The sequence below is a fragment of the Callithrix jacchus genome, chromosome 8 (genome assembly GCF_049354715.1).
Source record: "Callithrix jacchus isolate 240 chromosome 8, calJac240_pri, whole genome shotgun sequence".
Lineage (NCBI taxonomy): Eukaryota > Metazoa > Chordata > Mammalia > Primates > Cebidae > Callithrix > Callithrix jacchus.
The window spans coordinates 137474536-137487879 of NC_133509.1; the positions used below are offsets into that span (position 1 = coordinate 137474536).

A 13344-nucleotide genomic window follows, 5' to 3' on the forward strand; every position below is an offset into this window, starting at 1 on the left:
CAATGAATAAATAAACTTATTGATACTGATAGTTAAAATTATAAACACTGTATATTTAGAAGCAGACCAAGCAACTTTCCGACACCCTTGCCCCGTGCCATCCCAGTGTCCCTGGGGCAACTCTGGCCTTGGGTAAGAGGCTCCATAGCTCCTGACTTAGCTGTGCCCCAGCTCCTCCCCTCACATCATGCCTGACCCTAGGAAGGTATTTCACCTCTGGGTGCCTCAGCTTTCTTCTCTATAAAGGTGGGGGATGATATGGTCATAGTTTTTGCTTTTTCAATACAGATGATTTAGTTCAGCCATTTTACAAGGAAATAAAATACTAAAATCTGAAAAAATAAAATACAGACAAGCTCTTGTTATGTTACTGGGCGCCCTGGCTCAGGCCTGTAAACCCAGCACTTCGGGAGGCCAAGCTGGGAGGATCTCTTGAGCCCGGAAGTTCGAGACCAGCCTGGGCAACATAGGGAGAGACCATCTCTGCAAAAAAAAAACAAAAAACAAAAAAAACAAAAAAGGAGCAAGGCATGATACAGCGTGGCTGTAGTACACTTGGGAAACATAGGGGATAGGATCGCCTGAACCCAGGAGGTGGAGACTGCAGTGAGCCTAGGCGACAGAGCAAGACAGGTTTTAAAAAAAGTCCGTAGAACAAGTAAAATGCCAGGATTTCAGGCCTGGTATTTGGGAGGGGTGGGGCGAGGAGTGGGAAGATTTCAAAGGAGCTTATCGGTTCTCAGCCTCCTTTTCCAAACGGAACCCTCCTTTTTCAGACTGGTGGGTGGGGTGGGGACGGCCCCCTGGGGCAGGGCCCGGGCTAGGGTGAGGCCAGCCAAGTGTCCAGGGTGCAGAATGGAGGAGGCCCTCTCTCTGGTGCTCCACAGTCTTAGAGCCTGGGTCCCGGCTCTGCCCTGAGGCTCTAGGCTTTCCTTCCACTTAGGACCCGATCTCGGAAAGGAAGAGGCTCTTTCCTGAGACTTCCAGAAAAAGTTCCGGAATAGGGTTTGTTTGTTTTTTTTTTCTGAGACAGTCCCACTTTGTTGCCCAGGCTGGAGTGTGGTGGCGTAATCTCGGCTGACTACAATCGCCATCTCCTGGGTTCAAGAGATCCTCCCGCCTCAGCCTCCTCAGTAGCTGAGACTATAGGTGCCCACCACCACACCTGGCTTTTTTATATTTTTAGTAGAGGCAGAGCTTCACCATGTTGGCCAGGCTGGTCTCAAACTCCTGACCTCACGTGATCCACTGACCTCGGCCTCTGGAAGAGCTGGGATTACAGGCATGAGCCACCACGCCAATGGGCCTTGATTGGCCTGCTAGGTCATGTGCTCATGCCTGAGCCAATCATGGCAGCGAGGGAGCTGGGGAGCTCCGATTGGCCAGGCCCGATCATGTGCTACTCAGGGATGAGGATGCCCCAATACAACCATGTGGAGGAGGGTGTTGGGAGAGGTTCCTCTTTAAGGATGCTGGACTGACGAATAAGGCCCTCATCATACATGTTCAGTGCTGTTTCAGACTTCACTTGTTTTGAGGGCCCTCCCCTATGGGGACTGGCTCCTGCTCTATGGCCCAGCAGCAGCCTGTATTCCCTGTTATCCATCCATCCATTCTTCACGAAACTAATGTAATGAAAGGAAAAAGGAGGAGGAATCTCGATGACAGGCTGAAAGTCGCAGAGGAGACTGGCGGGGAGTGGCCTGTGAGGTAGGAGGAAGACCAGGTGAACTGGAGTCCCTAGGTCCAAAGAAGTGAGGGAGTTTCCAGGAGGAGTGGTCGGCTCAGCTACTGCTGAGCTCAGCGAGAACAAGTAGTGACCCCAGCTTGGGCAGCGGAGAGTGTGGGTGACCCCAGCAGGAGTTAAGGGGTGGGGTGAGGAGAGACTGGGACAGTGCGGGTGGAAGAGGCGAGTGTAGGCAAGTCTTCCCAGGTGTCTGCCAGGGAAGGGAGAACATCCAGAGGCAGGAGAGGGCTGGGGGCAGGGGTCGGTCCAGAGAGAGGTTGATGGCACTGAAAAGCATCCAGGGGCAGGCAGCAGCAGGAGGGGATCCTAGGCTTGAGGAGGAGGTGGGTGCCCAGCAGGGAGGTTTGTCAGTTTGGGGACTGGGAGAGGAGAAAAACCCTGAAGGCTTTCGTTTTTTCTCTAAGAATGAGGTAAGGCCACGGGCTGGGAGCCCAGGCAGAAGGGGCTGTGGGAGGTGTAAGGAGAGGGGAGCAAGCATGAGGTCTCAGTTTCAGAGTGGGAGTCTCACTGAAAAACATGGTAGGGCTGCCGGCTTTGTGGATGCGTTAAAAGTGTGGGATCACAAATTCCCAATCCCAGGGCTGTGTGTGGAGCCCTCTCCTTAAGCGATGGGAAGGCGGGTATCCTTAAAGTTGGGGTTGATTGCTGGAAGGAGGGACTATTATAATCCATCAGGCCAGGAGGTAGGTACTATTTTCTGTATTTTACGGTTGGGAAATCGGAGAGCTTCAGACCAATATAGTATTCGTGTAGCATTGGGGTCAGACAAATTAGAACAGGGCCTGCCTGGCACATGTTAGGTGTTAATGTTCGTTGGAAAAAAAAAAAAAAAAAAAGAATGTGTGTAGCCGGGCGCCGTGGCTCACACCTGTAATCCTAGCACTTTGGGAGGCCGAGGTGGGTGGATCACGTGAGGTCAGGAGTTCAAGACCAGCCTGGCCAACATGGTAAAACCCCATCTCTATTTAAAAAAAAAAAAAAAAAAAAAAATGCGTGTAAAGTCCACTGCTGCGCCCCTACTGGAAGGTAAGCCTGGAAGTGACCTCAGCCTTGGGGGCTGGTAGGTAGAAGAGGGTGGCCCTGTGTACTCTGCTATCCCTACTGCCTTCATGACCCAGTATCAGCTCTGTGCCCTTGTAGGTGGATCCTTCCAGTCTGGTGGTAGAACTTTGTAGACAGGTACCAAGCGAGCGAGGCAGCGTGTTCTGGACCTCATCCCTCCCACAGGGCTCACCTCCCGATGAGTCAGAGGTCTCAGCCAGGGGCCCAGCCCCGGGAATGCCACCCCAGTTCTGTACCCTGCCTAGGCGAGCTGACAGGGTGTATCAGGGCACGCACCGGCAGCATCCAGGGCCCTCCAAGGAGAAGGAGGTCCCGTGGAGGAGAGTCCAAGGGCTGCGACCCTGAACTTGGTGGGGGCAGGGCTTCTCTACCAGGAGGGCTAGGCAGAAGCGAATGTGGTCTCTTCAATAAAGTTAATAGTAATGGTTCATACTGCAGAAAATGTGCAGGAGCAAATCCTGCTTATTTATTCCGGCTTTAAAACCATAAAACTCCCATTCTCTCTGTAGCGCTATTTATATCCAGAGCTGGTCCCCATATGAAGCTCAGGTTTGAAGTAACTTAAAACAGCCATTCCTGTTTTATAAAGATTTCCCGTATAGACCTCCACTGGTCTAATTACGAAGGGCGCGTTGTTTCGCGGTTGGTTGGGGGGAGGGGCACCGGGACCTCCAATGCAGTTACGCCCCTCGGCTCCTCAACAGCTGTAATGCTGCCCGGGGGGCCCTTTCCAGGGCAGCGGCTCCCACGCTGGCCTCAGCCGACCCCCCCTCCCACCCGCGCCCCGTGTTCTTCCTCGCCGGGGTGTGGGGGGGAGTGGGGAGGCGGGGCGGTCAGCAGATCCGGAAAAGTGGCTGTTCTCGCCCCGGAGGAAGTTGACCCTCCTCGGTCGCCGAGGGCTCGGGATGAAAATAGCTTCTTCCTCTCTACCCTTCCAGGACGCCCCACCCCAGGACTCGGCCCCTTCATTCATCCTCTAGCGGCCATTCCGGCTGCTCGGGCGTCCCCACGCGGGGATTCTGTGCCCCTGGGGCCCGCGGGGATCCTCCCTCAGGCCTTCGCCGCGGCGGAGCGCCCGGCACCCGGGCCACCCCGGGGGCTCCCGGCCTCCCCCACCCAATTAGCCGGCAGCACCACGAACCCGAGTCCCCACGCGGCTCGGGTTGGGGGAGGCGGCCGCCTGGGAAGCCCGTCCCTCGCGTCGCGGCCCCCGCCCCCGCGAGCCCCGCATCCCCTGGGAAAGGCGGGGGCGCAGCGAGTTTCCCCCAATTAGTTTCCTCTTTGTATGGAGTCTCAGCGCGCCCGTACCCCTCCGCGCAGCGGAAAGTAGTCCCGGCCGGGCGCTCCGCGGCTTTCCAGCGCCGGGCCCGTTTTACTTTGAGAAGCCAACGGGACTCTCGGTGGGCTCCTTCGGAGTGGGGCAGGGACTGCGGAAGGCTTGCGCGGGCCGCAGGGGCGGGGACCCCGGCCGAGGGGAGGGGGTGGGGAGGGCCGCGAACTCCTCGCCGCTGCCTGGAGAGATGGATCATGGGGCGTAGGGAGATGGCAAACCTCAAACCACGTACGGCGGGCGATACGCGTCAACCGAACATCGCCAACGGAAGCCCGGAGCCGCCCCTCCCCGCTCCCCCGCCCCACCGCCCCGGACGGACGGGCGCGCGGAGCCAACCCGGCTGCCGCTCGCCGTCCAAATCCCAGCAGAGCCAATGGGAGCGTGAGGAAGGCGGAGCCATCTCGCGTCACGTTGGGCTGCGCTACCCCCGGCGCCCGTGCAGGCCCCGCCCCTGCCTCCTCCCCTCCCCTCTCGCTGCTCCCGGAGTAGTTGGTGCCAGTGAAGTGAGGGCGGCGATGAGAGCGAAAGTTGCGCTCGGCTCGGCGCTGGGGGCTTGAAGCGGCTCCGCGCTCTGCCCGTCTGGGCCTCCCCGGGCTCGGACTCGCGCCCGTGGGCTCCCGCCGCGCCCGCCTGGCCCCGCGCCCGCCCCGCACCCCCTCCCCCGGCTCTGCGCCCCCTCCTCAGGAGTCGCGGGTCCCCGGCACTTTCGCACATCCCCGGCCCCCGTCGATGCCGGCCATGGTGGAGAAGGGCCCCGAGGTCTCAGGGAAGCGGAGAGGGAGGAACAACGCGGCGGCCGCCGCCGCCGCCGCCGCCGCCTCGGCCGCCTGCGCCTCGCCTGCCGCCACCGCCGCCTCGGCCGCCGCCGCCTCCTCCGCCTCGACCGCCTCCGCCTCCGCCGCCGCCGCCCCCAATAATGGCCAGAATAAAAGTTTGGCGGCGGCGGCGCCCAATGGCAACAGCAGCAGCAACTCCTGGGAGGAAGGCAGCTCGGGCTCGTCCAGTGACGAGGAGCACGGTAGGTGGCAACCGCCCCCGCGGCTCCGGGCCCCGCGCCCCGCTCCCCGCTCCCCGCTGACCGCGGTGCTCTGCTTCCCCCGCAGGTGGAGGCGGCATGAGGGTCGGACCCCAGTACCAGGCGGTGGTGCCCGACTTCGACCCCGGTGAGTAGCGCCCCCGGCCGGGGCCGTGCGCAGAGTCCCGGCCGGCCGGCCGGCGGCGGGGATGAGCGGGAGCCCCGGGTCCCCGGCGAGCCCGTGGGGGCGGGAGCCCGCCGACAACTTTGTTTTTGTGTGTGCGTTCGCCCTGCCGTCCGCGGGGAGAACAGCAGGGCGAGGACGAGGAGGCGCACACGCACACGAGTGTTCTGCAAATGTGTCTCTGCAGCCGGGGGAGGCCAGGTCGCCCCCAGCCCCTAGCCGGGCCGGCGCCGCTGCCCCCTACGCCCCCGAGAATTGCGGGTGGCGTCGGAGGCGGCCACACCTGGCCTGGGGGCGCTGGGAGTCCCGGCGTCCAGGTGAGCTGCGCCTCGGCCGGGGTAAGGGTGGTAGTGTCGGAGAGTTAGCGTCCTGCCAGTGCCCCAGACCTAGGAGGTTCCCGGAGACCCCTTTCTCGGAACCCTTCCCAGAGGCTGCTCCCTACGCCTTGGCTCCTCTTTCCAGCTTCGGGGCTGTTGCTGGCTCCTGACTCCCCTCGCATCCAGAAGGCGAGTAGAAGAACGACCCCTCAAAATCAGTCAATAAAAGAAGTGTGTTTTCCAGAGGGCGCCTGCCTGGGAAAGGGAGCCTCGCGTGTGGCAGTTTGGATGTTAGGACCTATTTGTAAATGTGTATATTTCCTTTTTTTTTTTTTTTTTGGAGGAAGAGACTGTGAAATTGAGAACCCTCAGAAGCGTTAGCCTAACAAATGCATTTCACCTACATGAAAGCCCTACACCCTAGAATGGAACATTTACTCCCCTGGCTGCTATTCTGTGTGGAAGCAAATTTAAAGTGGTACAAGAAAAAAAATCCAGTCAGACAAAGGAATTCGTCGGATTTAATGCATGAGATTCTAGCCGGTCTCTGTATGAGACTGTCTTTAAAGGTTGTTGGTATGGAAAATGAAAGGCCGTAGGATTTATTTCGGAAATAAAATTTAAAAGAGCATCTTGTAAGGCTGGAGTTAACAGTCCTCCCTGGTTGGAGGGCTTTAGAGCTGGGGTTCTCTATGTAGGTTATACTACTAGTTTGTTTGAAAAGATAAATGCATAAATGCTTTTCCTTGGAAACAAGACTGTCGAAAATTGCGACGATCTAGTCCTTGAATAAGGCGATTGGTCTCAAGCTGTTACTGAGGTACTGAACTCTGTACTTGAAGTGAAAATACGTAGAGATCCTGGGTGAGTTTTTGGACACTCTGGAAATAATGACTTTTCCTAAGTTGGCCTTCTTAAATTTGATTTGTTGATCTAAATCTGTTAAGTTTGTTTGTCTGACACTCAGGTTTGTGTTCCTTTTAAGGCCATGTTACTGCTTTTGAAGTTCCCCTTCTCCCCCAATTCCACCCCCCCCCCCCAGTCACTTCTCATTTGTGAGTGATGGGGTAGAGCTGGCCAGGCGATCTCTCTTGTGCGCTGGGCTCCTCCATTCCTTGGTTGGCCACCAGGGGAAGCATACTGTTTTTTGGTTACAGTTGACCCTGTCTTCATTTTGTAGGTCAAGTCTATCTTTGCTTTAAAGCACAGAACATAAAGCCTGTCATCAAGTTTCCCTAATGTAGGATTTTAAAACGTCGACTTGCACAGATCTTTGAGTAAGTTGGTAGGCTTTTTGATACATTTTTGTTAACATTAATTTTGAAAACTTTATTTAGATATGTTGGATCTGACTAAGGAAAAGGGCGTATTTGTCCGCAGCAGGAGTTAGGTTTTGGATATTCATCAAAATAGCGATGTCAGCTCTGCATTGTTAGCAGTGAGTCTGACTTCTTTGGGGTCCTACTTTTCTTTGAAACAGCAAACGTAATCTTTTGAATTGTCCTTGTATTTTTTGTTGGAATAGATTGAGCATAAACTTGCTAGCAACCAGCTATTCTAAAATGAAAAACATCTGGTGGATTGCAGTAGCTCCCACCACTTGAGGAGTCCAAAGATGGAGGATCTCTTGAGCCCAGGAGTTGGAGACTAGTCTGGGCAATTTAGAAAGACTGTTTCTCTACAAAAAATAAAAAAATTAGCTGGGCATAGTGGTATGTACCTGTAGTTTCAGCTACTTGGGAGGCTGAGGCTAGAGGATTGCTTTGAGCCTGGGAGGTCAAGGCTGCAGTGAGCAGCGAATGATTTCACCCTTGCACTCCAGCCTGGTAACAGAGTGAGAGCCTGTCTCAGAAATGAAAAGGAAAACATCCAACTGTTCTCCTGAATAGTCTTGCTGCCAATTGGTTGAGTCTTGATGTGAAAATTTCCAAATTTTGTATTTTGTGTTTTAATCTGGAAAGGAATTTAACTGGTATAAAGTAATTTCACACCCTGTTTTGCCAACCTGAGCAGGGGACACAGTCCTAGATATGCATGAAAATTGAGACTTTACTATTTCCTATTGGTTTTATGTGTCTTCTCATTTAACTCAAAGTTTAAGTGAAAGAAAGACTTCCATTTTGCAATAGAAATGATACAACAGTTTGTTTTATGGCGAAATCTTTTCTTAGCTCTTTAAGACTTAAGAGGTTTTTTTAATGACTGCAAGTTAAGAGTAGTGAATTGAGGAATCTTTTTATTTCTTCGTGTTTTTTCTTTTTCGAGACCAAGTCTCTATCTGTTGCTCAGGCTGGAATGCAGTGGCATAATCTTGGTTCACTGCAACCTCCGCTTCCCAGCTTCGAGTGATTTTCCTGCCTCATCTTCTCGAGTTGCTAGGTTTACAGTTGTTGACCATGTTGACCAGGATGGTCTTGAACTCCTGACCTTGTGATCCACTCTCCTCAGCCTCCCAAAATGCTGGGATTACAGGCGTGAGCCACCACACCTGCCCCCACTCCCCTTTTTTGTTTTTGAGATATAGTCTCACTCTTGTTGCTCAGGCTGGAGTTCAATGGCATGATCTCGGCTCACTGCAACCTCCGCCTTCCAGGTTCAAGCGATTCTCCTGCCTCAGCCTCCCAAGTAGCTGGGTGTATGCCACCATGCCCAGCTAATTTCTGTATTTTTAGTAGAAGACGGGGTTTCATCATTTTGGCAGGCTGGTCTTGAGCTCCTCACAGGTGATTTGCCCCCCTCGGCCTCCCAAAGTGCTGGGATTACAGGCATGAGTCACCGTGCCTGGCCCCTGCCTGACTTTTAAGTGTGTCTTTGTTCTCTTTTGCTGGAATTTGAACAGAGAGGTAGGTGTGAAACTTAAAGGTTTTTCTTTCTTTTTATGATAGTAAAATAAATAACAACTGTGGTAGAGATGCACAAATGGAAGAATTTTTTTTTTGAGATGGTGTCTTCCTCTGTTGCCCAGACTGGAGTGCAATGGCATGATCTTAGCTCACTAAAACCTCTGCCTCCCAGGTTCAAGCCATTCTCCTGCCTCAACCTCCTGAGTAGCTGGGATTACAGGCGTGTGCCACCATCTCCAGCTAATGTTGGTATTTTTAGCAAAGATGAGGTTTTACCATGTTGGTCAGGCTGGTCTCAAACTCCTGATCTCAGGTGATCTGATTGCCTTAGCCTCCCAGAGTGCTGGGATTACAGGTGTGAGCCACTGCGCCCAGCTTGATTTTTTTTTTTGAGACGGAGTTTCGCTGTTGTTACCCAGACTGGAGTGCGATAGCATGATCTCAGCTCACCGCAACCTCTGCCTTCTGGGTTCAGGCAATTCTCCTGCCTTAGCCTCCTGAGTAGCTGGGACTACAGGCGCGCACCACCATGCCCAGCTAATTTTTTGTATTTTTAGTAGAGACGGGGTTTCACCATGCTGACCAGGATGGTCTCAATCTCTTGACCTCGTGATCCACCCACCTCGGCCTCCCAAAGTGCTGGGATTATAGGCGTGAGCCACCGTGCCCAGCCTGCTTGATTTTTTTTTTTTTTTAAAGTGAGATTTTACTTATCTGCAGTATGCCAGCTTGACCCTGTTTAGCTTTAAAAGCAAATGGTTGGAGCTACCTGATATTTCCTGTACAGTCCAAAGGAAGATTTAATTCTTTTATCCTTTACAAGTAGTGAATGAGGTGATAGAGCACTTTTTTTTTTCTTTTTGAGATGGAGTCTTGCTCTTTTGCCAGGCTGGAGTGCAGTGGCATGATCTTGGCTCATTGCAACCTCCGTCTCCCAGATTCAGGTGGTTCCCCTGCCTCAGCCTCCTGAGTAGCTGGGACTACAGGCGCGTGCATCACCACGCCCGGCTTATTTTTCGTATTTTAGTAGAGACGGGGTTTCACCATGGCCAGGGTGGTCTCAATCTCCTGACCTCGAGATTCCCCCACCTTGGCCTCCCAAAGTGCTGGCATTACAGGCTTGAGCCACTGTGCCTGACTGGTAGAGCACATTTGTCCTAAATGCCGATTCAGTTCTTATAATTAAGACCCAGACTAGATTGGTGGAATGGCATAGCTTGGAAATTAGAATACCATTTCTGTTTACAGTGAAAGAAAAAGTTTTACCAACTTTTGAAGAGTTAAAAACAAAAGCCAAAGTGCAGCCCTACACTTTTTTTTTTCTGAGACGGAGTTTCGCTCTCGTTACCCAGGCTGGAGTGCAATGGCGCGATCTCGGCTCACCGCAACCTCCGCCTCCTGGGTTCAGGCAATTCTCCTGCCTCAGCCTCCTGAGTAGCTGGGATTACAGGCACGCGCCGCCATGCCCAGCTAACTTTTTGTATCTTTAGTAGAGACAGGGTTTCGCCATTTTGACCAGCATGGTCTCGATCTCTTGACCTCGTGATCCACCCGCCTCGGCCTCCCAAAGTGCTGGGAATTCAGGCTTGAGCCACTGCGCCCGGCCCCAGCCCTACACTTTTGACTACGTGCCATGCAGATGGTCTTTCCATGTTCTCTGCCGTAGATTGTGCTGAGCAGTCATTGGTTTCTTTTAATATTCAGTAGTTACAGAATAATGGGCTAAGAGGAAGGATGCTTATTTATCCTACCTCTGTTTAGTTTTTTTCTACACTAGCAAAGTATCACTTAATGTGAAATGAATAATGTTTTTCTTTGAGGCAAGGTCACACTCTGTCACTCAGTGCAGTAGTGTGATCACGGCGGCAGTGAACTGCCACCTCTGGGTGCATACCATCCTCCCACCTTAAATAGCTGGAGCTACAGATGTGCACCACCATGCCTGACTAGTTTTATTATATTTTTTGTAGAAATGGATTTTGCCATGTTGTCCAGGTTCGTCTCGAACTCCTGGGGTTCAAGTGATTTGCCTGCCTCAGCCTCTCAATGTGCTGGGATTACAGCTGTGAGCCACTGTGTTTAGCCACTATTATTACTATCTTCTTTTTTTTTTTTTTTTTTTGAGACATAGTTTTACTCTTGTTGCCCAAGCTTGAGTGCAATGGCGTGATCTCCGCTCACCGCAACTTCTACCTCCCGGGTTCAAGTGATTCTCCTGCCTCAGCCTCTGGAGTAGCTGGGATTACAGGCATGTGCCAGCACACCTGGATAATTTTGTATTTTTAATAGAGACGGGGTTTCTCCATGTTGGTCAGGCTGGTCTCGAACTCCCAATCTGAGGTGATCCACTGGCCCCAGCCTCCCAAAGTGCTGGGATTACAGGTGTGAGTCACTGTGCCCGGCCCTTTTTTGTTAACTACTAATACCTTTTTTTAAAATTTTAAATTTTTATTCTCTTCATACATTTCCTTGGTGCTTCAGAGATGTACCTTGTTAATGGTGAATATTTTTGAGATACTGGCCCTTTAAAAAAAACAAGCTTTATTTTGAACATTTAATCCAATATATTTAATCAGATCTGAAAATTTGTGGTTGTCATTGGCGTAACCGTCACTTCAGAGTTGACTTGTGTCAGAAAAATATGTTTTAATGTGGAGTAGATAATTTTCCTGAACAAGGTGTCTTGATAGGCCTTTGGTTTGTTGTCACTGGTGCTTCCATGTTCCTCTGCTTTTTTAAAGGTTTAGATCATTGTGAAAAATCATAGATGTGCTAAAATTATGGTGAATGCTTTGTGATTTTTGTTTTTGAGACAAAGTCTTGCTCATCACATAGGCTAGGGTGCAGTGGTCTGATCTTGGCTCACTGCAGCCTCTGCCTCCCAGGCTCAAGTGATCCTCCCTGCTTAGCCTCTTCAGCAGATAGGAATACATGCATACATCACCACACTTGACCTAGGTTGGTCTGGTCTCAAACTCTTGTGCTCAAGCAGTCCTCCTGCCTTGAGCCTCCCAAAGTGCTGGAATTACAGGCATGCACCTGGCAATGCTTTATGATTTATTTTTGTTTATTTTCTTTTTTGAGATGGAGCCTCGTTCTGTTGCCAGGCTGGAGTGTAGTGGCACAATCTTGGCTCACTGCAACTTCCACCTCCTGGGTTCAAGCAATTTTCATGCCTCAGCCTCCGAAGTAGCTGGGATTACAGGCACGTGTCACCACACCCAGCTAATTTTTGTATTTTTTTTTAAGATGGGGTTTCACTGTGTTAGCCAGGATGGTCTTAATCTCCTGACCTCATGATCTGCTTGCCTCAGCCTCTCAAAGTGCTGGGATTACAAGGCATGAGCCACTGTGCCGGCCTTATTTATTTTATTTTGAGATGGAGTTTTGCTCTTGTTGCCCAGGCTGCAGTGCAATGGCGTGATATCAACTCACTGCAACCTCTGCCTCCCAGGTTTACTCAATTCTCCTGCCTCAGCCTCCCGACTAGCTGGGATTACAGACCTGTGCCACCATGCCCAACTAAATTTTGTATTTTTAGTAGAGTTGGGGTTTCACCATGTTGGCCAGGATGGTCTCAATCTCTTGACCTTGTGATCTGCCCACCTCAGCCTCCCAGAGTGCTGGGGTTACAGGCATAAACCATCGTGATTGGCCAAACACTGCTGTGTGTGTGTTGTTTTTTTTGAGACGGAGTCTCGCTCTGTTGCCCAGGCTGGAGTGCAGTGGCGCATTCTCTGCTCACTGCAACCTTTGCCTCCTGGGTTCAGGATCTTGGCTCACTGTGACCTCCGCCTCTCAGGTTCAAGCAATTCTCCTGCCTCAGCCTCCCGAGTAGCTGGGATTATAGGCACCCACCACCACACCCAGCTAATTTTTGTATCTTTTTTTTCAGTAGAGACCAGATTTTTACCATATTGGCCAGGCTGGTCTTGAACTCCTGACCTTGTGATCCACCCATCTCAGGCTCCCAAAGTGTTGGGATTACAGGCGTGAGCCACTGTGCCTGGCCCAAATACTATTAATACCAGGCTATATTTGCTTCAGGTCCAGCAAAAGCTCATTCCCACCTTCTTCTTTCTTCATTAATTCAAAATTGATTTATATTATTTCTGAGATGGATTGCATCCCCTGAGAAGCAGATGACAAGATAGAATTAGATGTGCAAGAGGTATATTAGCGTGTGTTTCTGAAGGAAAAAGAAGGGAGGAAGGTGATGTAGACGGCAAGAGGCTTTGCACTGGATGCAGATGTGACACCTATGAAAGAGAGGGAAGGAGTGATTATTTATGATTGATAGAGGAATCGCAAACTTCAGTGCAGCTTGCAGCTCAAATAAAATCTCAGCCAGAGCAGATTGTTAGAAGAGTCTGTTGGGCAGCAGTGGTCCTGCTCTGGGGGACGTCTGCTGTGTTCAGTCATTGGCGGGGAGTAGCCTAGAGTAGCCTAGCCTTGGTATGGATGCTGTAGATTCCTGACAGCTGGGGCTCTCAGTTAATTACACTCCTTGCAGCATTTTCTCTCTTGGAGGGAAATCTGAATGGCACACTCTCAAGGCTGTCAGAATTCCCACGCGTATTTTTGTGCTTTAATATGTATGTGTGAGGCCTGGCATGGTGGATCACCTGAGGTCAGGAGTTCGAGACCAGCCTGGCCAACATGCTGAAGCCCCGTCTCTACTAAAAATATTGAAATTAGCCAGGTGTGGTGGCATGCACCTGTAATCCCAGCTACTCAGGAGGCTAAGGCAGGAGAATCGCTTGAACCCGGGAGGCAGAGGTTGCAGTGAGTCGAGGTTGTGCCACTACACTCCAGACTGGGTGACAGAGTGAGATTCTGTCTC

General features: G+C 51.8%; 1 protein-coding gene across 2 annotated transcripts in view; it reads left to right on the forward strand.

Moving 5' to 3' along the window:
• The first annotated feature begins 4636 nt into the window (after positions 1-4636).
• The window catches only part of RCOR1 (REST corepressor 1), a 136166-nt gene continuing 127458 nt past the window's right edge, over positions 4637-13344 (forward strand). For both annotated transcript variants that reach the window (XM_078335796.1, XM_035261573.3), the window contains exons 1-2: positions 4637-5160; positions 5246-5305. In XM_078335796.1, the coding sequence (XP_078191922.1) occupies positions 4872-5160; positions 5246-5305 (349 nt within the window). In that variant the 5' untranslated portion in view covers positions 4637-4871. The remainder of the gene's footprint in view (positions 5161-5245; positions 5306-13344) is intronic.